Source organism: Diadema antillarum, unplaced genomic scaffold (genome assembly GCF_040938485.1).
Source record: "Diadema antillarum isolate AM-2024a unplaced genomic scaffold, OU_Dant_1.0 seq00000049_RagTag, whole genome shotgun sequence".
Classification (NCBI taxonomy): Eukaryota; Metazoa; Echinodermata; class Echinoidea; order Diadematoida; family Diadematidae; genus Diadema; species Diadema antillarum.
The window spans coordinates 402,276-425,793 of NW_027271158.1; the positions used below are offsets into that span (position 1 = coordinate 402,276).

Below are 23,518 nucleotides of genomic sequence, written 5' to 3' on the forward strand. Positions count from 1 at the left end.
ACTGCCTGCATCTATGTATTTATCTTATGAAGAACTGATCAACACTGCAAGATTTATTTTTGAAAAAACCCCAAAGGGCATCATTTTCAAGAGTGTCCCTTTGAGAAGCTTTACAACCCTTCAATGTGCAATTTCTCATACGTAGGGGCAAATATCATCAAAAACACATTTATGATGTTAAAAAGTCAATTAAGAAATATGACCTCTATTATACATGCACAGCTGCTTCCAATACGTTCTTCGTACCCCGTGTTCACGGGGATTCCCCGTTCCTTGTAACGCCGTGCTATATTGCGCAATACACTGAGGCAGAGATATCGTAAAGGCTGGATGCCGGGTCGCATAGTAATATAAACAAAGATTGTACACTCCATACGATCTTTGGTATAAACCCCGACACCCGAGGCGCTCCATTGTACGGTTATAACCCGTTCGGGCTCGTCGCAGTTAGGCGACGCCATACCTTGGTTTTACCCTGTGTCCAATCAGTCTACTCGCAGTTCGCAGAGTGTATCCGACGTCTCCGTCTGCTCCGAGAGTAAGTTAACTGAAACGCCATTCCTGGCAGGCTGGCTCAATGAGCTCAAACTCCCTTGCTTTACACTGTAGATCCGCGCTAACACACCGACGAATATTGGTAAGTCAAAGGAGTTAAGTGACTGCCATTCTGTTAATTTCATATCCACGTAATTCATTAGAATGGAGGTTAGAAGACAATACAAATGACATAAATTATTATAGCTGAGGCATGTTGCACAAAACGCTGGTGCAATTACGTCGGTGAAGATCGACTTAAAAAAATGGGGATAGTCTTTTTTTTTGGGGGGGGGAGTAGGTCCTACCATGATAGGTGAGTCTTTTGACGTAGGGGTATTCTGAGTTACCCTTTTCAAGCGGAAATATTGTTACTTTTTTCATATCATGTCAGTGCTCATAATTACTTTACTAAAGAGACACATCTTATGGGGAGACTATAGTGTCTCCTATTACTGTATCCATCATTCATGTCATATCCCATTCAATCTCATACTTTACTGTAGCCCGACGAGACGCTGTAAGTACGCTGGCGTCGCTACGTACCTACGTACAGCGACTGGGCTGTGTATAGTTAACTTTACTGCTGACATTGCTTATCTACATAATGTCTTCCTAAAGTTGGATCAAGATATATATATATATATATATATATATATATATATATATCAAGATATATATATATATATATATATATATATATATGTGTGTGTGTGTGTGTGTCCTGCCATGATTCTCTATAGATAGACGAGAGTAATGACAACGGTACATCCTTCTCTTCATTCTTTATACCTTCTAAACGAAAGGAATGGATATTCCTCATTATTTTTCATCTTATATCCCGAAGCACGTCATTTCAAAGATATAAACTGTATTTATTTGCAATTAGAGGTGCAATCATTGTCGTCAGCTGCACCCATTCTGGTCAAGTTGTATCATTTCACGTGTTTTTTCGCATCATCATTGTGCACAAAAAGAGTTATAACAGCTGCGATTGCATGATGTGCTCTATAGTGTCTGTATGCACGATTGTGAAACATAATTAATTGATAAATAAAGCAACCAACCAACAAACAAAAACACTACAAGTCAGTCATTTCTCTTTTGAAGCAGTATACTAGCAGTCATGGCAAGTGACTCTAGGCTGGGGAAGGTGCTGCAGGAGATAAGCCAGCGAAGCAGGGATGGCACCGAACTGACAGCAGACCTTCACTCAAAGCTGGTACAGGCACTCTCTCCGTCTTCATTGTCCACTGATTTCCGTGTCAGTAGCTCCAGCAGTAACCTCCAGTGAGTAGTTTCGTCTTCCCATTCTTTTCGCTACTAATTTCTTTCCCCCCTCCACTTTCCTCTTTCCATCCGTCCTTTATTTCTCCCTTCCAACATTTCTCTTTTTCTTATATCAATATTGTCATTATTGTGATTATTATTATAATTCCTCACAATATATGTTTAAATGTACGCAAATCTTAACTAATTTCCTTTGTGACACAAAATCAATGAAAATACGATGTAACCTTTGCATAAAATTGTCATACTCTTGATCTAACCAAGCAGCGATGCCCACATTTGCATTTGTCACTGCTATGTGTATTGGTGCTAGTTGAATGCAGCAAATACAGGGAACACTTCACTTTACTCACGCAATTCTCGTTGTATGCAGTATTTGAGAACAAAATTCCTGCTCCAAGGTAATTTCATCGCCAGAGCAAGATTGTTAAATGTTATTATTTCTATAAATACTGGGGCCAAATTTGTAAACCAACCAGGTCATTGATTTAGTACATCAACCTCAAATTAATGTACCATTTCCGTCAGACTATATCCACATCATTTTTTTTTTCAACTGTTTCCTCTTTGTTGCTTTAAAATGACCATCATATATATGAGGAGACTACAATTACTAGTATTTTTATATTTCTTTGCTGGATATTCGGAATTCTGACTTTGATCACAGCTATGTGGACACTGAGAATGATGACCAGTACGTGGACACTGGTGATGATGACCAGTACTTTGATATAGATCTGGATGCTTTGCGTGAAGCATACCATCACATCGCTGACAAGGAGCATGTCCTGAAGCAGGTTTGTTTGTTTGTATCTTTTTGTATAGATAGACATGTTTTAATAAGTATACATACATACATACATACACAGGTATTGTATATATATATATTATATATATATATATATGTAAGCCTATATTGCAGATACAATGCAAAAGTAATATATCACTATATTTACTAACGATAAACAAATATCATGACAATTACCCTTGAAGGCTTACTTCTAACTCTGTTTCCACAACGGAAGTAATCAGTGCATATTTACACTTTAACCCTGACCTATGACCTTTTATCCCTGTAATCTCATCCAATAAAGTGACTGTATTTTATCCTTCCTACAAAAAGCGTGTTACCAAATGATATTAATAGCTTACGGTTTGGCTGAAAAACGACAAACCTATAGTGACCACTGGCCCAATTAGCTATACAAATAATTGTATTGTTTCATATCTATCTATCTTATAATATTCCATTGCCACTGGTGATTCCTAGTTATAGTTAGCTGTAGTCTAAATGTATAAGCTTTTTTTTCATACACACACCACAGTGACTTTGATCTATTGCTTTGACCTTTAACACCTATCATTCCATGTAAATACTTGTCTATCTTTACACTCGTTACTACCGAATTGTATAGTATTACCAATGGACATAGCTATATGTGAAATGGTATCGATGCCCCCAAACTTATTAAAGGGGAAATCCAGTCCAAATATAAGTTAGTCTGATAAGAAAGAGTAGAATATCACGAGTTCAAAGGTAAAATATTAATCGAAATTGGATGAAATATAAGGAAATTATGACATTTTGAAGTTTCGCTTGTTTTTGAGGAAACACTTCTTGAGCGGTCAATATGAATATGCATGCACAAATAGCAAAGTCAGCATGTCATCCCCTCATAACTTGCCAAATAGTTTGTATATAAAATTGTGAAATTACCAGTTTTTCATTCAAACCCAATTATGCCCGAGGCTCAAATCCTGATATATCTAACTGATCACTATTCTGAAGTTATTTAACCAGGAATAACATTATGTTTCAGACTTCAATGACAGAAACATTGAGATTTTTTTGTGTCATATTTTGTACACAATCAATGGATAATTGTGACGTTATGACATGGTCAGCTCACTCATTTGCATATTCATATCAACTGTACGAGAACTGTTTTACAGAAATTAGTAAAATTTCATAGCTTTCTTATTTTTCATCCGATTTCGGTCAAATTTTTACCCTTGGACTTATGTAAGATTTTAGAGTGATTTCATCTTGATATTCGCTATGTCCCGTATTACCTTCTTTTCATCAAGTTATTTATGCTCAGCTACCACCTCCACAAGCCTGTTCATATTAGACGAAGTAAAACACAAACCCACGATCATGACGATATTTCAATCTTGCTCAGATGGCCAAGGAAATCCACAGAGTGTACCAGGATCTGGGAAAGTTTCTGTGCCAATCTACCAACAGGAAGGACGTACGTCTGATCCCTATTCTCTTGGAGTGCCCCACTTTTGATAGGGTGGAAGAGGAATGGAGCAGAGAGATCGTTTTGGACCTGGCGAGGGCGCTTCTCAAATTGAACGAGGAAGACAAGCCTAAGTTTGATATTCTTAGTTAGTTCTTTTTCTACAACTCAAATCTATAGTTTTATTAAGGTTTAACTCAAATTTGAAATTGTACGTATCTGTTCAAGATGATTCGGCCATAACTCCTTTACTTTGAGTAGAATCAGTGATATTCAATCCTGTCTGTATATATATTTTTTTGCTTCTTATCATATCTTATTTATCTATTTGCTTTGTTTCAGTATCGTAGCTCTGTCAGTGGCTACAAACACACACTGTTATTCTCAGAGGCCCTACACATACAATACTTTGCATCACAAAATACACACATTGTAAAACATATTAAAGTAAAATAACATAATATACAAATACGGTTCACTTATGGCCAGGTAGTTGAGTATTGCGGAGGTAGAAAATACATAAATAACTTCACCTTTAACACTGCAGTTCACTGAGAAGTGATATAATGGGATCTCAATATAGGTATAGGTATATATATATATATATATATATATATATATATATATATATATATAATCGAGAAAATAACGAGGACAGAAGATACATGCAGGGTCGACAATGACAATTATGAAAATGAACAAGATGACTCTATTCTCTATGTAATAATACATAAGTGACTACCACTTATATACTATATATTACAACTATAGAGAATAGAGTCATCATATTTATTTTCATAATTGTCATTGTCGACCCTGAGGAAGACGTATGTATTCGTCGAAAATTTGGTCCGAATAAATAGCACTGCTGGACTGAAATGCATTACTACCCTACTTCGTCATCTTTTCTGTACTGGTTCCAAAACGCGGACAACAAACAACATCATATATATCACAACAGTAGTTCAATATGAAAACTCCGTGAGAGACGTAGTTTTGACGAATTTTCGCCCACAGGGCTTTGTCAAGTCAGTGACCTGACAAAGTCCTTTGGGTGAAAATTCGTCAAAACTACATCTCTCACGGAGTTTTCATCTCGAACTACTGTTTTGAATCTATACTTTCTTGGACTCCGAGCAGAAACCTATTGCTGTTATATATATATATATATACAGGGCTCGACACTAACGGTGGCCCGGTGGCCCGGGGCCACCAAAAATGAAAGTCGGGCCACCAAATTTCAGAAAAGGGCAAATTTTTTTGAAAAGTGTGTCAATAAGTTCGTAACTTTTTGCGCCGGAAATGCATAAATACATGCAGTGAGTGTGCGACTTATTTAAAAAAAATGGACTTTTATCATTTTTTTTTTTCCGGGCCACCAAATTTTTCTCTCGGGCCACCAAAAATTTGAAATTGATGATTTTGGTGGCCCCATCGGGCCACCGAAAAATAAAGTTAGCGTCGAGCCCTGATATATATATATATATATATATATATATATATATATCAAATGTTTAGATTACAGGACATGTATACATTGCATATCTCCTTTTTTTTAAAATTTCACATCTTGTAATATATGAACTATTGTACATTTATCAGAATGATGTAAAATACATCTTTCTCGGAAACAACACATACACTTAACATTTATTTATTTTTGCAATTATACTATGGTAGTGCCCTTAAACACAGATAATCTGCTTACAATTTATTAATCTATAATAGGTGAGATAACATAATATATGGGGGAAAATATTATGTATTAACATTAATCAGTATCTTATCTATTGATATAGAATTTATAATGATAATCACCTAAATATAACTGTTGTTAAAAAAAGGGTTGCACAAGTGTATAGAAATGCTGTCAAAAAAGGGAATTGCATATATATATATATATATATATATCTTCACATACAAATGCTGACAATGGTTCTTTCAAGTTTGTTTGCAGAGACAAAAAAAAATAATAGAGGGCAGACTGAGGTGGTATGATCATGGTCAGCAATACCCGGAAAAAGAGGCACCTACCATACCTGGTCCCCCTTAATTCCGGGGATATCACAGACTTTGGAGAAAGGCCATACAGAAAGAAAATTATCAACCCAACCCCACAAAGTGGGAAAAAGAACAGAAAGTTATAGATGGAAAGGATAGTGATTGTACATTTGTGGTTCAGTGTAATATATGCAATGGAAAAGTATCTTCAGTTTTCCATGGCTACCTAGACCTCTGACCATTTTTCAACTCCGGCAGTTTTACCAAGCCACATTTTGTGGGTGTGATATATTATGCGCATCAATTACAATGTTCTGTTGACATAGTTGTGACAGACGTTCTTTAAAACTTGCTCTTTCAAACTTGTATCATTTCATCATTTTGCTTACATATTCTTGGGTATTTCCCTTTCCTCACAGGGGCGTGGTGGTACCAGAAGCCAGAGCTGTTTGAAAGAATTGTCAGGGTGTTTCTCAAAGCTCTCCAATGCAGGCATGGGCCAGACGCGTACTTGAACATTTCCCCCGAAGACTTATATTTGAAGACACTGCATCTTCTTTATGAGGTATGTCTCTGCAGAACCCCCCTCAAACAAACAAACAAACAAACAAACAAACAAACAAACAAACAAACAAACAAACAGAGTGCAGATGAGTGAAGAGTGAAATGATAAGACGATTTATGTACACAAGTTGTAGAATCTGGGTATTAACAAGCGGAAGCAACTTCTCAGAATGATTGATAATAACACATAACCAATAACACGTTTACCATTCCCAAACAGGCATATACGCTGTATTCCAAATTTATGGATTCTATGTGGGGACTGCCATTGCACATCCCGTAGTAGATATAACTGTGAAGTCCCAACATAGATTTTAAGATCTTACTGGTGCTTATCACTGATTATCATACATATTTGTCTTTTATAAAAAAATATTTCTTATGAAGACATGTGTACAATATAAAAAGATATTGCCCGTGCTTTGCTGAAGGCGCAAAAATATAAGTAAAGAGGTTAGTGCAAAATGAAAACGCATCTCGCCCTCACTCTCATATGTAGGCCTACTAGTACTCATTTTTTGCTGACTTTTGATGTAACCTTCATGGTCTATTTCTTAAAGTTGACGAATCTCAAGGGGCAAATTGTAATGCTACAGTCACACGCGGCCGCATTTCGGACCGGGCCCGTAAGGAATTAAACCCGTATCGACCCTGTTCGAGCCGTAGAGACCCGCATTGACCCGTAACTCGTGTTACTCGTTACTCGTAACTCGTGTCAATTCCTGATGGATTCCGGGGGCTACGATACGGCAGTGAAAAAAAAAAAAAAAATTGGTCATGTGCAAAATTTTCTCACGGATTTCAATTCCGTATTGATATCCAAATTGACCCGCTGCAACCCGCAGCGTAAAACCGTATGGTCCCTTGCCGTATATATTGCCTTACATACATTGCCTTCATGCAACGGATGATGACAAGGTTTACATCCGGGTCGGTATGGGTCGAAGCGGGTTGACACGGGTCGATATAGGGTTCGAAAAGGATTCAGTTTGGGATTTAAAGAGGATTTTATACGATACGATACGGGTTAATACGGGTCTTTACGGCTCGAACAGGGTCGATACGGTTTTAGTTCCTTATGGACCCGGTTCGAAATCCGGCTATGTGTGACTGTAGCATAAATTACCCTCCATTCCGGGACTAATCCGGCTCATTTTCATCCGGATCAAATCCGTTTGTGACACGGCTGTGTGTTACTGTAGCATAAACATTTCATAACTGGTATGGTATCAAAAATCATTGGTTGCGATAAGTAAAAGATCTGAATCAGAGTCACCGCTAATGTCATCCTCCTTGAACTGATGAGATCTAAAAATGATGCATTAAGTGCTTTGCATATCATGATTATCTTCTGTGTAGATCAATTTCGCTTCTTCGAGTGAAGGAATCATCACTGCCAAGAACTTCTATCTTCAGGATCTTCAGGATAGTGTAGCGGATAAGCATATTGACATCTATGTCAGGAACGTGTCAAGATGTAAATCGACCGCGTCAGAACATCCAGCACCGGTATCACTCTTTTTCCTTCTTTTGTGTGGTAGGAAGAAGGGGTATTTTTATCATAGGATCATTTGCAATGACAAATACCGGAATTAGTAAAAAAAAAGAATATACATATATATATATATATATATATATATATATATGTATAAATTATATAGGTACGTATATATATATATCATGGCTCGACACTAACTGTTTTGTTTGGTGGCCCGATGGGGCCACCAAAATCCTAAATTTCAAATTTTTGGTGGCCCGAGAGAAAAATTTGGTGTCCCGAAAAAAAAACACAATAAAAGACATAAAAAGTCCTTTTTTTTTTAATGAGTCAAATATTTAAGTTTTATGATAGTAAGAATTAGAAGTTGGACATAATTATCTACTCATAAATAAACTTCAACAAACTTGCAACACTCACTCTCAGGCACTCATTCAGTCCTTTTTATCCATCCTTTAAACAAATTTAACTGCTAATTTCCGTCGCAAAAAGTTACGAATTTATTGACATACTTTTCAAAAAATTTGGTGGCCCGAATTTGCCCTTTTTTGATATTTGGTGGCCCGACTTTCATTTTTGGTGGCCCCGGGCCACCGGGCCACCGTTAGTGTCGAGCCCTGTATATATATATATATATGTATAAATTATATAGGTACGTATACATATATATATATATATATATATATATATATGTATATATATATATATATGTATGTATAAATTATATAGGTACTATATATATATATATATATATATATATATATATATATATATATATATAATTGTGTTTATCGCATTTGTAAACTGTCTAATACCAAAGACAATCCCGGAAAGAGTTACATGTCGGTCATTGTTTTCATGATTGCGCATGTGCGTGTTGTTGTCACTTTATATATACGTTTGTCACGTTAACATAATTCTGTACCTTTATTAATTATGGCTTTGAGGGGAATACATATTACAAGCATTGCATTTTGTCTTACTCTCCAGTTTCAACATTTTCGACATTATTCAGTAAATTTCATTCATATAGACTTAACAATCTGTTGTGTGTTTATTTCGATATTGTTGAATCCATATCTTTTTGTTTTGGTTTGATATGTTTTGTACACCTGTATTTATTTTTAAAATGAAATTAGATAAATGTAATTAAGAATGAAATAACGATTCATGTGGCTATACACTGATTATCCTTGGACGAATTCTTGCAGAAATCATGTTTATGTTGACTTAGTTTGAAATATGTGCAACTGAAGTCAAGAGGTGCCCTCACTTCGTATTAGTGAGTTGATAATGCCAGGGATTTTCTTTCTTCGTGTTACTGTATCCTTAAATAATTCTGCAGGTGAAGCCGTTTTTCCTGGCTGATTATCCTTTCTTGCTACCTGTATCCATAAAGTGGAAGATAGCTTGTGAAGATTTTACCACTGCCCAGATAGTAAGTGATGTGTATTTTTAAGATTTCGTGCATTTTGTGGTAAAAGTAGCGTGGCAGCATGACCAGGATGTCCCTACCCCACTTCCCTGATTTAACGGGATTCAGTTGCATAGAGCATGCCTTTGTCAAAGGGTCTTCCATTTTGATACATGTATATTAAGACCCAACTAAGCATTAAAAGGTAGTTAACATTTTTTTTTATTGAATTTGGCCTGTTGGTCACAGAAGTTTGAATTTCCTCCACGTGCAATTCCACACTGTGTTCAAGTGATATTACCAGAAACCATACGCAAATTAGATGAGTTGATGATGTCATGACCTCGCAAGTGTCCCTTCGATGCACACAAAAAAGGAATCTTCACCTAATTGCATTGTCGACACAGAATTAAAGAGAAACGTGTATCGTTCGTATCAAAATCTTAATCTGGTAGTGATGATTTCAGGGGGATGAAAGGTTGCCGCTGTCAAAATTACCAACCCCTGTTGAAACCAATGTGGAAGTTGTGAGCTGAGTTGATGGCATTGTCAGCGCGGCTAATTTGCATATTTTGTCACCAATCAATATCAGTATTCAGTGGAAAGAATATGCCAAGCTTCTAAGTTGATTTTCTCGGCCTTTTATTGGGTACGGCAAAAATAGGCTTTTTTTTCCAATTACATGCAGCCTATATAGAAAATTTCATTTGGATCCGTGGTAACATGATACACTACATCAGACAGTCTGACTGATCATACTCTGATTTTGTCAATTGAACTCTTACCATGATGTTTATAAAAAAAAAAAATTCCGGTCAACCCTGTATGGTCACCTCTCAATAGCAGTCATCGGTCAATTTTGTGGTTTCTAACTTAGTTTCTCGTTGAGACCTATGATGTCCTAAGGCGCCTGATATATCTTTCAGCTGACAGTCAGTAAGGTACACTGTTTGCATGTCATTAAGGTATCGATTGAAGACCAATTTGGCTGTATCATGGTTAACCCTGAGCTCGATAAAAACTGTGTTTTTACGTGATGTATACCCTTGCAGTGTTGAAGTATTTGTATCAAACATGCTCCAAAGAATTTTTAATGTATTTCTGACATTTTCTCCTTTTTTATCAAGTCTAAGGGGCGGTTAAGGATGTGTTTTATCCAGGGTCCTGCATATTTCCAACCTGTCCCTCTACCTGCTCCCAGTAACAATCGTTCTGAGATCGACCGGGAGAACGTCGTGGAATCGGCAGTTGGAACTGTTCGGTTTATCCTGCGTCCTGTCCTCGTCCATGTCCCTGATGAAATTCGTTTTGAGATCGACAGGGAAAATGTTGTAGAATCGGTATTTGAAAATGTTCGGACAAGGGCCAGGGGAGAAATAACAGAGGGTCTGGTGGTTCATTTCATCAATGATGTTGCCTTGGGTGTCAACGGCGGAGGACCCATGAAGGTAAGCACTTAGAATTTTTAAGACTTGGACTTTTAGACTAATTCCTGAATAATTCTGTGTTATGTTTTGTTGAAAAAAGAATGGAAATGAAATGAATTGAATTGTGACATAATGTGAATGAGGTTAGATAGTATATCTCTCACAAAAATGATTTAAGTCTTATAATAGCTGGTAAGACAGATGACTTAAGGGAAAGGTGTTACACTTGTCTTGTCATCAATCGAAAACGTGATTTTTATAATCAAATTTGTGCACTAACCTATGAGAGAAATTTATGACATCCTTACTTCAGTTAAATGCACATATGACAAACTATAATATACAATGTATGAGAAAATTTCAGTTTTCGTCGTTTCTTGGTTTCAGGAGTATGACTGACTTTCATGTTACTTCTACACTTTGTTCATCTGATTTACTCTACTTTATATTTATAATGGTCAACCTGCACATGCTGAGAAATTGCCAATTAAGATTAAACAATTGTGGGAAAGTATTTTAGCACTGTAAGGTTGCTATACCTATGCCCCCCCAAAATACAATGAGACTTTCTGCCACGATAATCTTAAAAATAGTGAATCAATCAAAATGCAATTTCAAGGTATGAAACTATAACTGCTATCCGACAACGTACAGATAACCCCATTCAATTTGCTTCAGTGGTCACAGAGAAATGGGGATCACTGTCAAGCATGTCAAGAATCCCTTCCCTTTAAGTTCAGTCCATATAGTGTATGGATGCCAAGAGCATCCAAATGCTAAACTTGGAAGGAACAGACCCATAACATGCTTTACAATTATTCAAATTTCTCTGTGACCACTTAACTAAATTGAATGGGAATTTCTGCAAGATGTAGGGAAGAAGGTATAGTTTCATAATCTGAAATACATAGTAGCATTACGATTATTTTAATCATTTTAAAAGTTATTGATGCAAAATCCGATTGTAATTGTTTGGGGGGACATACTATACAGTGCCATTAAATGTCTGCTTATATCATCGCATACTAGGAGCTATTTCAGATGTTCTTTGACGAGCTTCTCGAGCCAGGAAAACATACTGTTTTCAAACGAATCGGGGATCCTGCCTCATCTACAACAAGCTGGTTCAATAAGGTGTGTGGATTCTAGCATTTGATTTAATTTAAGTGCAGAATACGTGACGATTTCGTTACAAGATTATTTTCAAAAAAAAATTCAAACAACTCACCTGATGTGTAGACAATAGTTTGTTGACTATTAATATGTTTCAATATTCTAACAGCTAAACTGAAGACGTAATCTGCTGAGGATTTGTTTTTGTGTTATTTTTCTTGTTGTGAGGTTTGTTTGTTTTTTGGTGTGTGTTTTTTCAAGAATCTACAAAAGATATACTAGTTCAACAAGGAGTGTAGACCTAGTAACTTGATTGTAGTCATCAATCGGTTTAATCATTCTGTAATTTTAGCAGTGAATGTTTATGAGTGGTCCAACATTGTGTAGTGGTACTTGAATAATGACTGACGTAATGATTCACGTTAAAGTTAATCCAATACATCTGTAATTTCTTCATGCGTTTCTCCCATATACACAACATATCATTCAAAATTAAACGGAGAATATCGTTTGATATCAAAGAAGCTAAAGAATATCTTGATAAAAAGACTCTCTGATCCCATGTCATTGATGTAATTTATCACAAATTCCCGTATAAAGCACTTATCTAAACTCCTCAAAAAGGTTCTGCAAGTCCAATTTGACGTATCATACTTATCTCAAAACTATGTCATTTCATTCAAATGGGACATCATAAGAAAGCCTGATTACTTATCTTTAAAATGACACCTCACTTGTTATGATTGGGTGTTCTTGGAATGTGCAAAACAGCTGAGTATGGGGACAGATCAAAAGTGAAAAGTCGCAACAATTCTGCTATTGATAAGGTACAGTTTTGATGAAAAAAGGTCACTGGAATAAGCAATGCTGAAATGACGGCACTTTCAAAAACTCCCATTTCCTAGACATTAGATGACTGTTTGGTCAACCTTTATGTTTAATTTCAATCTGCAGATACTACTGCATTTTTAATTCATGGATGAAGCCTGGAATCTAATGATAATCTCACAATGCATTCTTTTCAAGCACATTCCTTCCCTGAAACGACAAAGCAAATGGGAATTACACTGTTTGACATAACATGTTTGCTCTGTTTTGCAACATTTCACATTTGGCCTTTCCTCATACTCAGTCATACTGCGCATTCCAGGAATACCCAATCATAGCAAGTGAGGTATCATTTTAAAGATAAGTAATCAGGCTTTCATTTGAATGAAATGATATAGTTTTGAGAGAAATATCATACGTCAAATTGGACTTGCAGAACTTTTTTGAGGAGTTTATATCTTCTTTTCGTAAGTGTTTATGGAAGTGGGCTATAATCTCGGTGCACGTCACAAACTCGACACATACGAGTCATGCAGCCCACAAGTCATACAGCCCATGAGCTAGACACTAAGTGAACAATTAAAGGCCCATGAGCTCGAGATCAGGTGAAAAAGACCCACGAGCTATACGGTCCACCAGCTCGACACTATAGGCAAATAAGGCCCATGAGCTCAATTCAATTCAATTCATTTTTATTCGTCAAAAAAAAAAAAAAAAACTACAGGAAACTCATTGCGGGATTTTTACATATAAATGACAAAGCATAACAAAGACACTATATACATAGAGAGAGAACAACACGGAATAGTACTTGACAGATAGATAAATAACCGGACATGTATGCAAAGCTAAACTGAAAAGAACAATCGTATAAAAACGTGGCATAAAAACGGTCTCCATTGGCATGATGTTAAAAACTTCAGAAACCTTCCCTGTTGTTACGTCCCAATCTCAGCCCCCCCCCCCTCCCCATGTCAGGCCGTAATAAACTGAAACCCAAGCCAACTCGCCCTGAAATACAACACAACAAACAAATCAATACATACAAAAACAATATCACTGATGCCGTGTTTTAACAGACCTTACCCCGAAAACGTCGGGACAACGACCGGATAACAAATTTCCTCGTCTCGACCAGTAAATGATAATAAAAGGAGAGAACGAGGGGTGCCGTCTTAACAGACACACATCGAAAACCTTTTCCGGGTAGGTTACCATAACAACCACTGGTCTCAATATCCAGCTCAGCGCCACATGCGAAACGCTTGTCATACTGATATCTGATAGGAACTAGATCAATGTTATCAATTCGCCAAAGCAACCTCGCGCAGCTCTTGTCATTTTTTGGGAAAATATTTATTCTGCATTTCAAGAAATGCTAGTCAAATTGATTAAAACAAAGTTACATACAGTATCTTAAGTATTATATATATATATATATATATATATATATATATATATATATATATATATATTGTTCTAAACTGCACATTCAGGTAGGCAACCGTGTTTGAATGCACGTGATCGGCGCGCGGTGTTCATTCTGTCTGGACTAATGCGCATGCGTGTTGTGAGTATCAGATGAATCTTACCGCTAGCGTCTCATTAAGAAGGGTTTTTCGACGTCGCGGTAACGTCAGGGTAATGTCGGGATAATTACTCTAGCCAGCCTAAGGTAGAATTTGGCATAATTTAGGCGCGACAGTGTCGGAGCAACATTTTGAATGGAGCGTCTTAACAGGCAGGGTTAAAAAACAACAAAGAGAAAAAAGAAAAGGGATTGTCTGGACGTTGTCACGGTAACTCTGGTTTCCAAAAAAAACAAATAAATATATATATTTATACATACAAAACCCCGAAAAACCCCCGAAAAAGAGTCCCACAAGCTCCACACTAGGCAAACATGTTAATTAAAGGGCCATGAGCTCGACAGCATGAAGAACGTCATCTATATCAAATACCAGCAATAAAGTACGCATTTGTACAAGGTGTCCTGATAATGGCATAAGAAAAAAATGAATAATTAGAGAAAAAATATGAAATGATGTGTACATTTATATCAGCTTTCTGGAAAAACGTCCAATAGTAAAATGAAGCTTAGAAGGAACTCAACTGTTTCATAAATGGTCCATGTCAACCTGCACACCCGTTTTTGCATGATCTGTAGTTCAAGCGGTATTCATCAGCGATGGTGCGGATAAATTGAGAGCAAATAACGTAAGGGTCTATCAAGATATTTGTAATGATTCAGGAAAAGAAGATGCACACACATATATATATATATATATATATATATATATATATATATATATATATATATAGCGACGTTGCATCGCTGCAATAGCAAAGCCTTCTTCCATTGACATCATTAACACACATTACAGTTTCAGAGACGACTACAAATTGTTGTTCTAATAAGTTGATTCCCAAGTAATTCTTGACAGTTGTGCTGGATGATTTGGATATAGAATAGTTAACTAGTGAAGCAACAGAGAAAAGAAAACAAAAATCTGACGTGCGGCCCATATATCTTCTAGTTGGAAAGATGGCAAGCCTAAATAGCACGATGATATTATCAAAGCGTTTAGACCCAAACTTCAATCTGTACATCGTTTTAGTTTGTGTATGTTTTGAGGGGGGGGGGGGGGGGGGGGAGGAGTCCATGAAGGCACAATGTTAACAGAAAATCCCATTGTTAATTAGTAACAATCTCTCACCCGATAGCGTGGTGAAACTGCCCCCTCCAATCAGTTATTCTTTTAATGTTAGTATTGAAACACCCTGTACAAATACGTGACCGCAGTGCCATAATGCTTTTGTGAAATCGTGCTTTGTCATTACTTATCCTATGACACAGGATTTCCATGACCTGGACATGCTGAAGGCCATTGGGAAACTCTTTGGTCTGATGATCTACAACAAAGTCATCATCACCCTTCCTTTCCCTGATCTCTTCTACAAGAAGCTCGTGGTTGATTTGTCAGTACCGATTTTCACATTTAAGTGCATTTCTATGTTGACTATGCTGCATTTACCAATTTACCATGTTTACTCTTGGTGTGTTTTAGTTTTAGAATGTCATTATGATGGTAAGATGGCCCCCTCTCGTTGCACGTGTGTCCACTTCTTACAAGTTCCTTCTTCCCTACCTCCCCCTTCCCCAGTTCTACTTGAAGCAGAATGATTGGATACGTGTGATAATAGACCTTACAATTTACAAAGAAATAAGCATTATCCAAGCCTCATCAGGAATGACTCTGTCACCCGAATGAGTAAACTTGGTTTTACAGGGACTGTACAGTACTGGTTGAGGTGGGGATTCATGTTTTGAACATTCCTAAGTGAGATAATGAGAAACCTCTTATGAAATATGAAAGAGCATGTAGTTTTAAGAAGGATTCAACGTTTATTTGATGAAAATTGGTTTTCAAATGGCTGAGATATCCAAAAAAGTGATGATGGTAAAAGGCGACAGGCCACGCCTTTTATTAGGATCTCTTCGTTTCACCTTGTTTTTGGATATCTCAGCCGATTCAAACCCGATTTTCATCAAATAAACTTTTGATACCCCTTAGAATTGCATGCTCTTTGACATCTCATAGAGTGGTTTCTGAATATCTCACAAAACGTCATAAGCTAAATCCTCACCTCGACCAGACTTGTACACACCCTTCAAAGCAGGGCTCGGGCTATCGCCACTAGCTTTTTTTCTCTCTCTCTCTGGTGACCCGTCCAGTCACTAGAATTTGGTGGCCCGAAAGAAATTTGTAGTGGCCCGAAATAAAAGCAAGTGTAAAACATCCATTTTGAATCTTAGTTGCCCGATTTTGGGGGGCTCCGGGCCACCGGGCCACCGGGCCACCGCTAATGTCGAACCCTGTCTGAGGAGAATAGATATCACATGCAAAGCATTAATGTCTTTTGAGGTGAAGAAAGAAAATGTTTGGGTTTTTCAGTGCAGAAGTGAATGATAGCATCAGTATCATTTGCTTTAAAATTCCTTATGATGAAATCATCAAAATATTAATGAAATGTTCAATCTATTTGTACATACACACGTACATTTGAGACTCGTCAGTTGTTATCTTTATGTCGTATATGGAGTGATTATGTCCTGTGTGAAAATGTTGTAGCTATAACAGTAAAAAATAAATCTATTAATGCACAGAGTGTCCAGTACGGAGGACCTGCGGCTTCTAGAACCAGATTTGGCCGAGAGCATTCAGTCCATATCACAGCTGTCTGAAAAAGACCTTAAAGCCATGGAGATGACGTTTGTTGTAAACGACTCCACTGGAGAGATCAAGGAACTAAAAGAAGGTGGTGATGCAGTGATGGTGACAAAAGACAATGTGTAGGTTTTCAATTCGTGCAAAGTTTTGCTTAAGTTTTCATACAACCGAAGTAATCTTTGATACAAGCAACCTTGTCAAGCCGGAGGCATTATGTTTTCGGGTTGTCCGTCCTTCCGTCCTTCCGTCCGTAATCAATTTTGTGGACAGCATAACTAAAAAACCATTTGAGGTATCGTAATGAAACTTGGCAGGTATATGTATGAGGGGGTGAAGTTGTGCCTATCAACTTTTGAGCGTCCTTCCGTCCGTCCGTCCGTAATCAATTTTGTGGACAGCATAACTAAAAAACCATTTGAGGAATCGTAATGAAACTTGGCAGGTATATGTATGAGGGGGTGAAGTTGTGCCTATCAACTTTTAAGTGCAGATGCTCAGGGTCAAAGGTCAAAGGTCAAGGTGAAATGCTCAAAATTTCACTATTTCCCCCATATCTATGCAATGCCTGAAGGTATTTTCTTGAAACTTAGCGTATACATGTATTACCCAATAAGAATTCTCTAGTGAGAGTTTAAGGTCATGAGGTCAAAGGTCAAAGGTCAAAGGTCAAGTGAAAATGTTAAAATTTAACTTTTTTCTCCATATCTCAGAAATGGTTCAAGGTATCTTCATGGAACATCGTACATATGCATATACTAACTGGCCGTGATTGTCTAGGGTATTTTGGGGTCATGAGGTCAACGATCAGGGGTCAAAGGCCAAGGTCAACTCATTGAATTTTACTTTTTCCATCATATTTATGTAATGCCTGCAGGAATTTTCTTGAAACTTGGTGTATACATGTATTACCAAATAGAGATTCTCTGGGAAGTTGTTGACCAAAAAAGGTCGAAGGTCAAAAGGCCAAAGGTCAAGCGAAAGTGCTAAATTTCACTTCCTCCTCCATATCTGGGAAGTGGCTCAGGGTATCATCATTAAACTAATATCTATGCATGTGCTGCCTGACAGTGAGTCTCTTGGGAATGTTAAGGTCACAGGGTCAAAGGTCAAGGGTCAAAGACCAGGACAAAATGCTAACAATTTACCATATAATACAGAAATTACACTTTTTCTCTATACCTTGAAAATTACTAAATGCATAGACTTATAAAAGAGTCAAAAGTCAAGTAAAAGTCCTTTATCCCCATGCTCTCTTAGAAAATGTAGCCATTCATCCAATTAAACAGGTCTAGTTCAAGGAAAGTGAACACTCAACATAGTATAACATGTCATTTTAATATTTTGCCAATTAGATGAAACTGTCATCACACATTGTCAAGACGTACTATAGACCTATTAGGAGAATCGAGGCATGCCAATCGCCATAGCGACATTTCTAGTTATTTAATTTCTTTAATTGTGCAATAATGACGTCACACATCGCTTTACAGTTCCAATCTAGAGAGGGTAGGGCAGCACAGAACTTCATTATCTAATTAATGAATTTGAACAGATTGTTCGTTCCTCACACTTTCACTCAGTGTTTCGCAAACATTTCTGACGTTCTGAATTTACAGATATGTTTAGAGAAACTTCTTTTTTCACGTTAAACAATGCAAAATCTTCGATTCGATTTTCCTGTGACCAAAGTGTTTATACGCTGCCCATAACCTTTACCTCACCAACAGCAAAGAGTATATCGAGCTTTGTTCAAGATACCACACAGCTGAAGAGCAGGTGCAAGCATTTAAGAAAGGAATCATGCAAGTGACTCCTTTGACATGCCTCCAGAAGCTGTTTAAGTGGGAGGAAATGAAAGAGCTCTTCCTTGGTGGAGAATACGACTGGATGGCGTTTGAGGAGGTGCGTTTTGATGCCCCCTTTCCCTAAGTTTTTTTAACTTGTTCTCTCCTTATGTTTGCCCCTTATACATGCCCGAAGAACGTGTTTTTCAGCTTTCTTTTTTTTTTTTCAATCATGAAGACTGGAATGAAAATACGTCAACCATGATTTTAAACTGCACAGGTCTATGTCAAGATTATGATGCATTGAAAGACAATGAATTTAAGAAACGAGTAAACGAGGTAAATGTAATCACCAAATATGAGAAGCATTACAAAAGCATTAAAAAGTATTTTAAAAGCATTTTGTAAGAATTCAGTGTCCTTAAACAATGAAAGACATACTCTGTCAGAATGCACATAGAGCAACTTCGTCACGTACACACGTATCATGAATTGGTCTCATCCCCCTCTGCACGCAATCACGTCAATTGTTTTTCTTGCAGAGTTAATGTAAATGTTGAATACCAACATGAAAGATGACATTTTTTTTTTAATTTAGGAAAGTTTTATCCCATTACAAGGGTGACTCAAATATGATGTGTGTAGTTTTCACGCTTTAATCTCCTTACAAAAGACATCCACATGTGGATGTACTGAACCATAATCATGGACAGTTCCTTACGTCTTTCTCAATTGCTTTTTGAACATGTGATTCTGATGTTGCAGTATAGTCTCGATCATGGCTTTTACACCAAATCTTTCTTTTTTCTATTGTTGTCGTCAGAGTATGTTTGATATATTGCTGCAAGTCACCTTCGATCGAAATATACAAAATGTATCTACTCTCAGCATGCTCAGTAAAAAAAATAAAAATACAAACATAAAAACCTTTGTTTCAGAGCTTTCGGTACGAACAAGGATATACAAGAGAACATCGAGTCATCAAAATGTTCTGGGAAGTCTTTCACAGTCTTCAAGAGGAAGAGAAAAGAGAGTTCTTGAGTAAGTTGCTTTTACCAAGGAGCTTCAAACAATCCTTAGTGTTTCCTTGCATATCACAACAGTCAACAGCTTTGCTATCAGGGAGCCTTGGATCTGCGACGCGAACACTAAAGACGACGCTATTAGGCTAAAAATGGTGTTCTGCACATGTGCGAGGCAGCAGCTGTTCCATTGTTCAACCCAGGAGGCTGCGTCGCGTTCGCTTTCGAGTCGCAAGGCCCCAGTCACATAATGCTCTGCGTCCGGAATTACGTCCAAAAAAGTCATTTTTCCTGCGGACTCTCGCGGATCCCTTGCCGTCACAAAAATTTTTTTACAAAAAATACGGAAAAAATGCAGGCGATACGGACAGATGCGATGAGATGCGGACACCTGCGTCCACTTGCGGATAATCTTACGAATTGACACCTTATTTGTTTTTTCGACTTGCGTAAACTTCCGAATACTTCTGAATACTTGCGGAGAGTTACGCATAGTTACAGATTGTTATGAATAATTATGGAAATGTGGTTTTCTCTGACGATCCTTGCTCAGTTAGTATATTATGACAACAAGGTTATCACATATCGGACTGTCTTATATTGTACATTAGGGAAAAGCTGAAGTTATGTCACGTACAACTTGTGAAGACTTTTTCGCATTCCTTTAATTTGTTTTACAGCAATAGAGGAAAAATGAAATTTGGAACTTTAAGTTTGAATTGATTTTGTGCAACTCAAATATGAATATATGCATCATCGATATCCAGTATACATAGCATAATTATACCATAAATAAAATGTAATATAGATCGATAAGTTAAACAATAGAGTAGGAACAAATAATTACAGTCATGGAATAGACAAGCTTTGCTTTAGCTGTCATGGCTGTAATTGTGCATCGATAGTCATGACCTACTACGTTATGTTAAGGAGACTGATATGATAAAGTTACCGTAATGCTTGATAAGTTTCCAGATATAAAAAATAAACATCTGGACTTTAGAACACCCCTCTATTTCCAAAATATAAAATAAGAAATGTAATACACATTCCATGGAGTGCAAAGTGGTTAAGGGGATGGCTAGTACCTGATCAGTGGGAATCAGTGGGAATGCTGGGGGATGATTGTTCCAATCCTTGTGGGATTCATTTAAGAGTACATTATATATCTCTTGTTGTGTGAAAGTTATTTGCTTGAGAATGGCCTGATATTCAAGTAATGTGCAGTTCAATGTTTCCAGGTTAGCATGCCTTTACAGTGACGGGGCGATCGTTAAAGGCCCGTTAACTATCGCCCCGACACTGTACAGGCATGCACATCACTTGAATATGAGACCATTCTGAAGCAAACAACGTCCACGTTGCGTCCCCCTGCGTCCACTCACCTGTATCTATCCGCGGCGGACGTAACCCATCGTAAGGCACTGTGTGACTGGGGCATGATTAATAGCTCGCGAATGCTAAAAAACTCCCGCGGATGTATTCTGAAAAAAAAAAAGATATGAAAAAAAAAACACACACTGCACAAATCTTTCAATATTCTGTTGTGAGATACAATGTCATGCTACTCTGGGACAGAACACAAGTTGAGAGTCTTATAGATATTAAAAAGGTTCTGCAGAGTTTAATCCCTTAATCTTTACACAGGTACTGCAATAAATAGGGTGGGATTCAGTTTGTTGTTTGTCGTACACAGCTTAAGAAAGTAAAACCATGATGAGCTAAAGTGCTTGTAGGGAATTTACCCCAAGAGTATGTGGACTGAGTTGAATGCAGCAATATTAGAAGAACGCATCAGTGAAAGTTTGAGGAAAATCAGAAAACACGGTCAAAGTCGTGATTTTTTTTTTACTGTGGAGATGAGATCTCTAAAAAGGAAGAATACTACACTGATCATGACGATATATTATGCACTAAAAATATATATACGACATAAGGAAAATATAAAGAAAATTCAAGAAAATATCATTTCATATGAAAAGTACACCTTCCCTTGACTTGTTACTGACATAATTATGTCCAGGATAGTATTATACCTCCTGCTTTATGAAAGAGGTAAGTCTAGCGTTCTTTCATTATGCGAGAAAAGTAAAGATATGTTGATTTTTTTTTTTTGTATCGTAGTGCGTATGTGATGTCGGGAGCTGTAGTAGTCTTCTGGTCCAGCGGTCTTGTCACCAAAACTTCGTAAAAAACCAAAAATCGTAACTTTTGAACGGATTGTTCAATTTCCTCAAACTTTCACCAAAGCAGTTTCAGCTTATGGTCCATATTGTTAACCTCGAGGGTTAATATATTGAATATTAGACGACTGTTTCTGGTCTGCTTTTTTTTTTTCCTGGCTATTTCTGTGGGTTCACCTTCGTCTTTGTAAGACAGTACTACAATTATTCTTATCACTTTCATCGTCATACATTACGCATTTGATAACACCTTTAAACAACTTTTACAGAACTACAGCGAGAAAACATAACAATCAAAGCGTTGAACCTGAATGGTTTATTTAATAGCGACAGGAGGGTCTTTGTGCCCATAAGGTCTTTCAATCTCCCCCTTTGATGAAATGCATACTGACTGATAAGGTAAATGAAGAGATATTTCATAAAACCAGTACTTCGTACGTGTGTGAAAACGTATTTGAAGTGTCAACTTGGTGAAGTTGCTTTATACGTCTGGGAGAGCTGTGCCAACACTGAATAGAATATTTTAGGTAAATAAGTTCATACTTACTATAGATGTACGTATCCCTTGTGTTTTTTCTTTTTTCTTTTAAGGTGAGAAAGATGAAATGTAGTTGGAAAAGAGATGTACAAGGCGTTAAATGAATTAAATTTATTAGCATGATAAAGAATGTTGAATTAAATAGATATACAGTGCACTCCCGTTATAACGAAGTCCTCAGGACCGGCGGTTTACTTTCGTTATATCCAAATTTCTTTATAGCCTACTGTAAAGTAGGCTTACATAAAGTTATACTAGATGACGACTTTGGGAACTGGATATTTTACTTCGTTGTAACGAGACTTTCGTTATAACAGTGTTCGCTATAATGGGAGTCCACTGTATGTACAAATATTGTATATCTATATCATAACATGGGTACAATAATTGTATCTCCGTAGGATTCTTCACTGGAGCCACACATGTACCTGTTGGTGGATTCGAAGTGATCGGCCCTCGGATGTGGCCCATGGGCGAGGATAACGATTGTCGCGGGGAATCACCGGAGGACATGTGCCCCGAAGTAAACACCTGTCAGAATTACGTTGTACTACATCTCCCCATGTACAAATGCAAGGAAGACCTGGAAATTCGGCTGAGGAAAGTCCTCGACATCACCACAGGTTTCCATAAATTGCCCCAACCCCGACCACAAATTGCCCCGACCCCACTGAGTGGAGGAAAGCAACAGCCATGTTCTTCAGAACCAAGAAAACAGTGACATGTTTCTAATTTCCAGGATGTGTTCACCTTAGTAATAAGCCGTGACGAAATGATGGGGGGGGGGGGGGGGGGGGGGGGACGTATCTGAAGACAGAGACCGTATCTTACAAAGACACCAAGT

General features: G+C 37.3%; 1 protein-coding gene across 1 annotated transcript in view; it reads left to right on the forward strand.

Annotated features, from left to right (window-relative positions):
- The first annotated feature begins 372 nt into the window (after positions 1-372).
- LOC139725529 (probable E3 ubiquitin-protein ligase HERC4) overlaps positions 373-23,518 on the forward strand; it is a 54,793-nt gene continuing 31,647 nt past the window's right edge. The window contains exons 1-3 of the mRNA XM_071636613.1: positions 373-538; positions 1,648-1,824; positions 2,492-2,621. Coding sequence (XP_071492714.1) covers positions 1,661-1,824; positions 2,492-2,621 — 294 coding nt within the window. The 5' untranslated portion in view covers positions 373-538; positions 1,648-1,660. The remainder of the gene's footprint in view (positions 539-1,647; positions 1,825-2,491; positions 2,622-23,518) is intronic.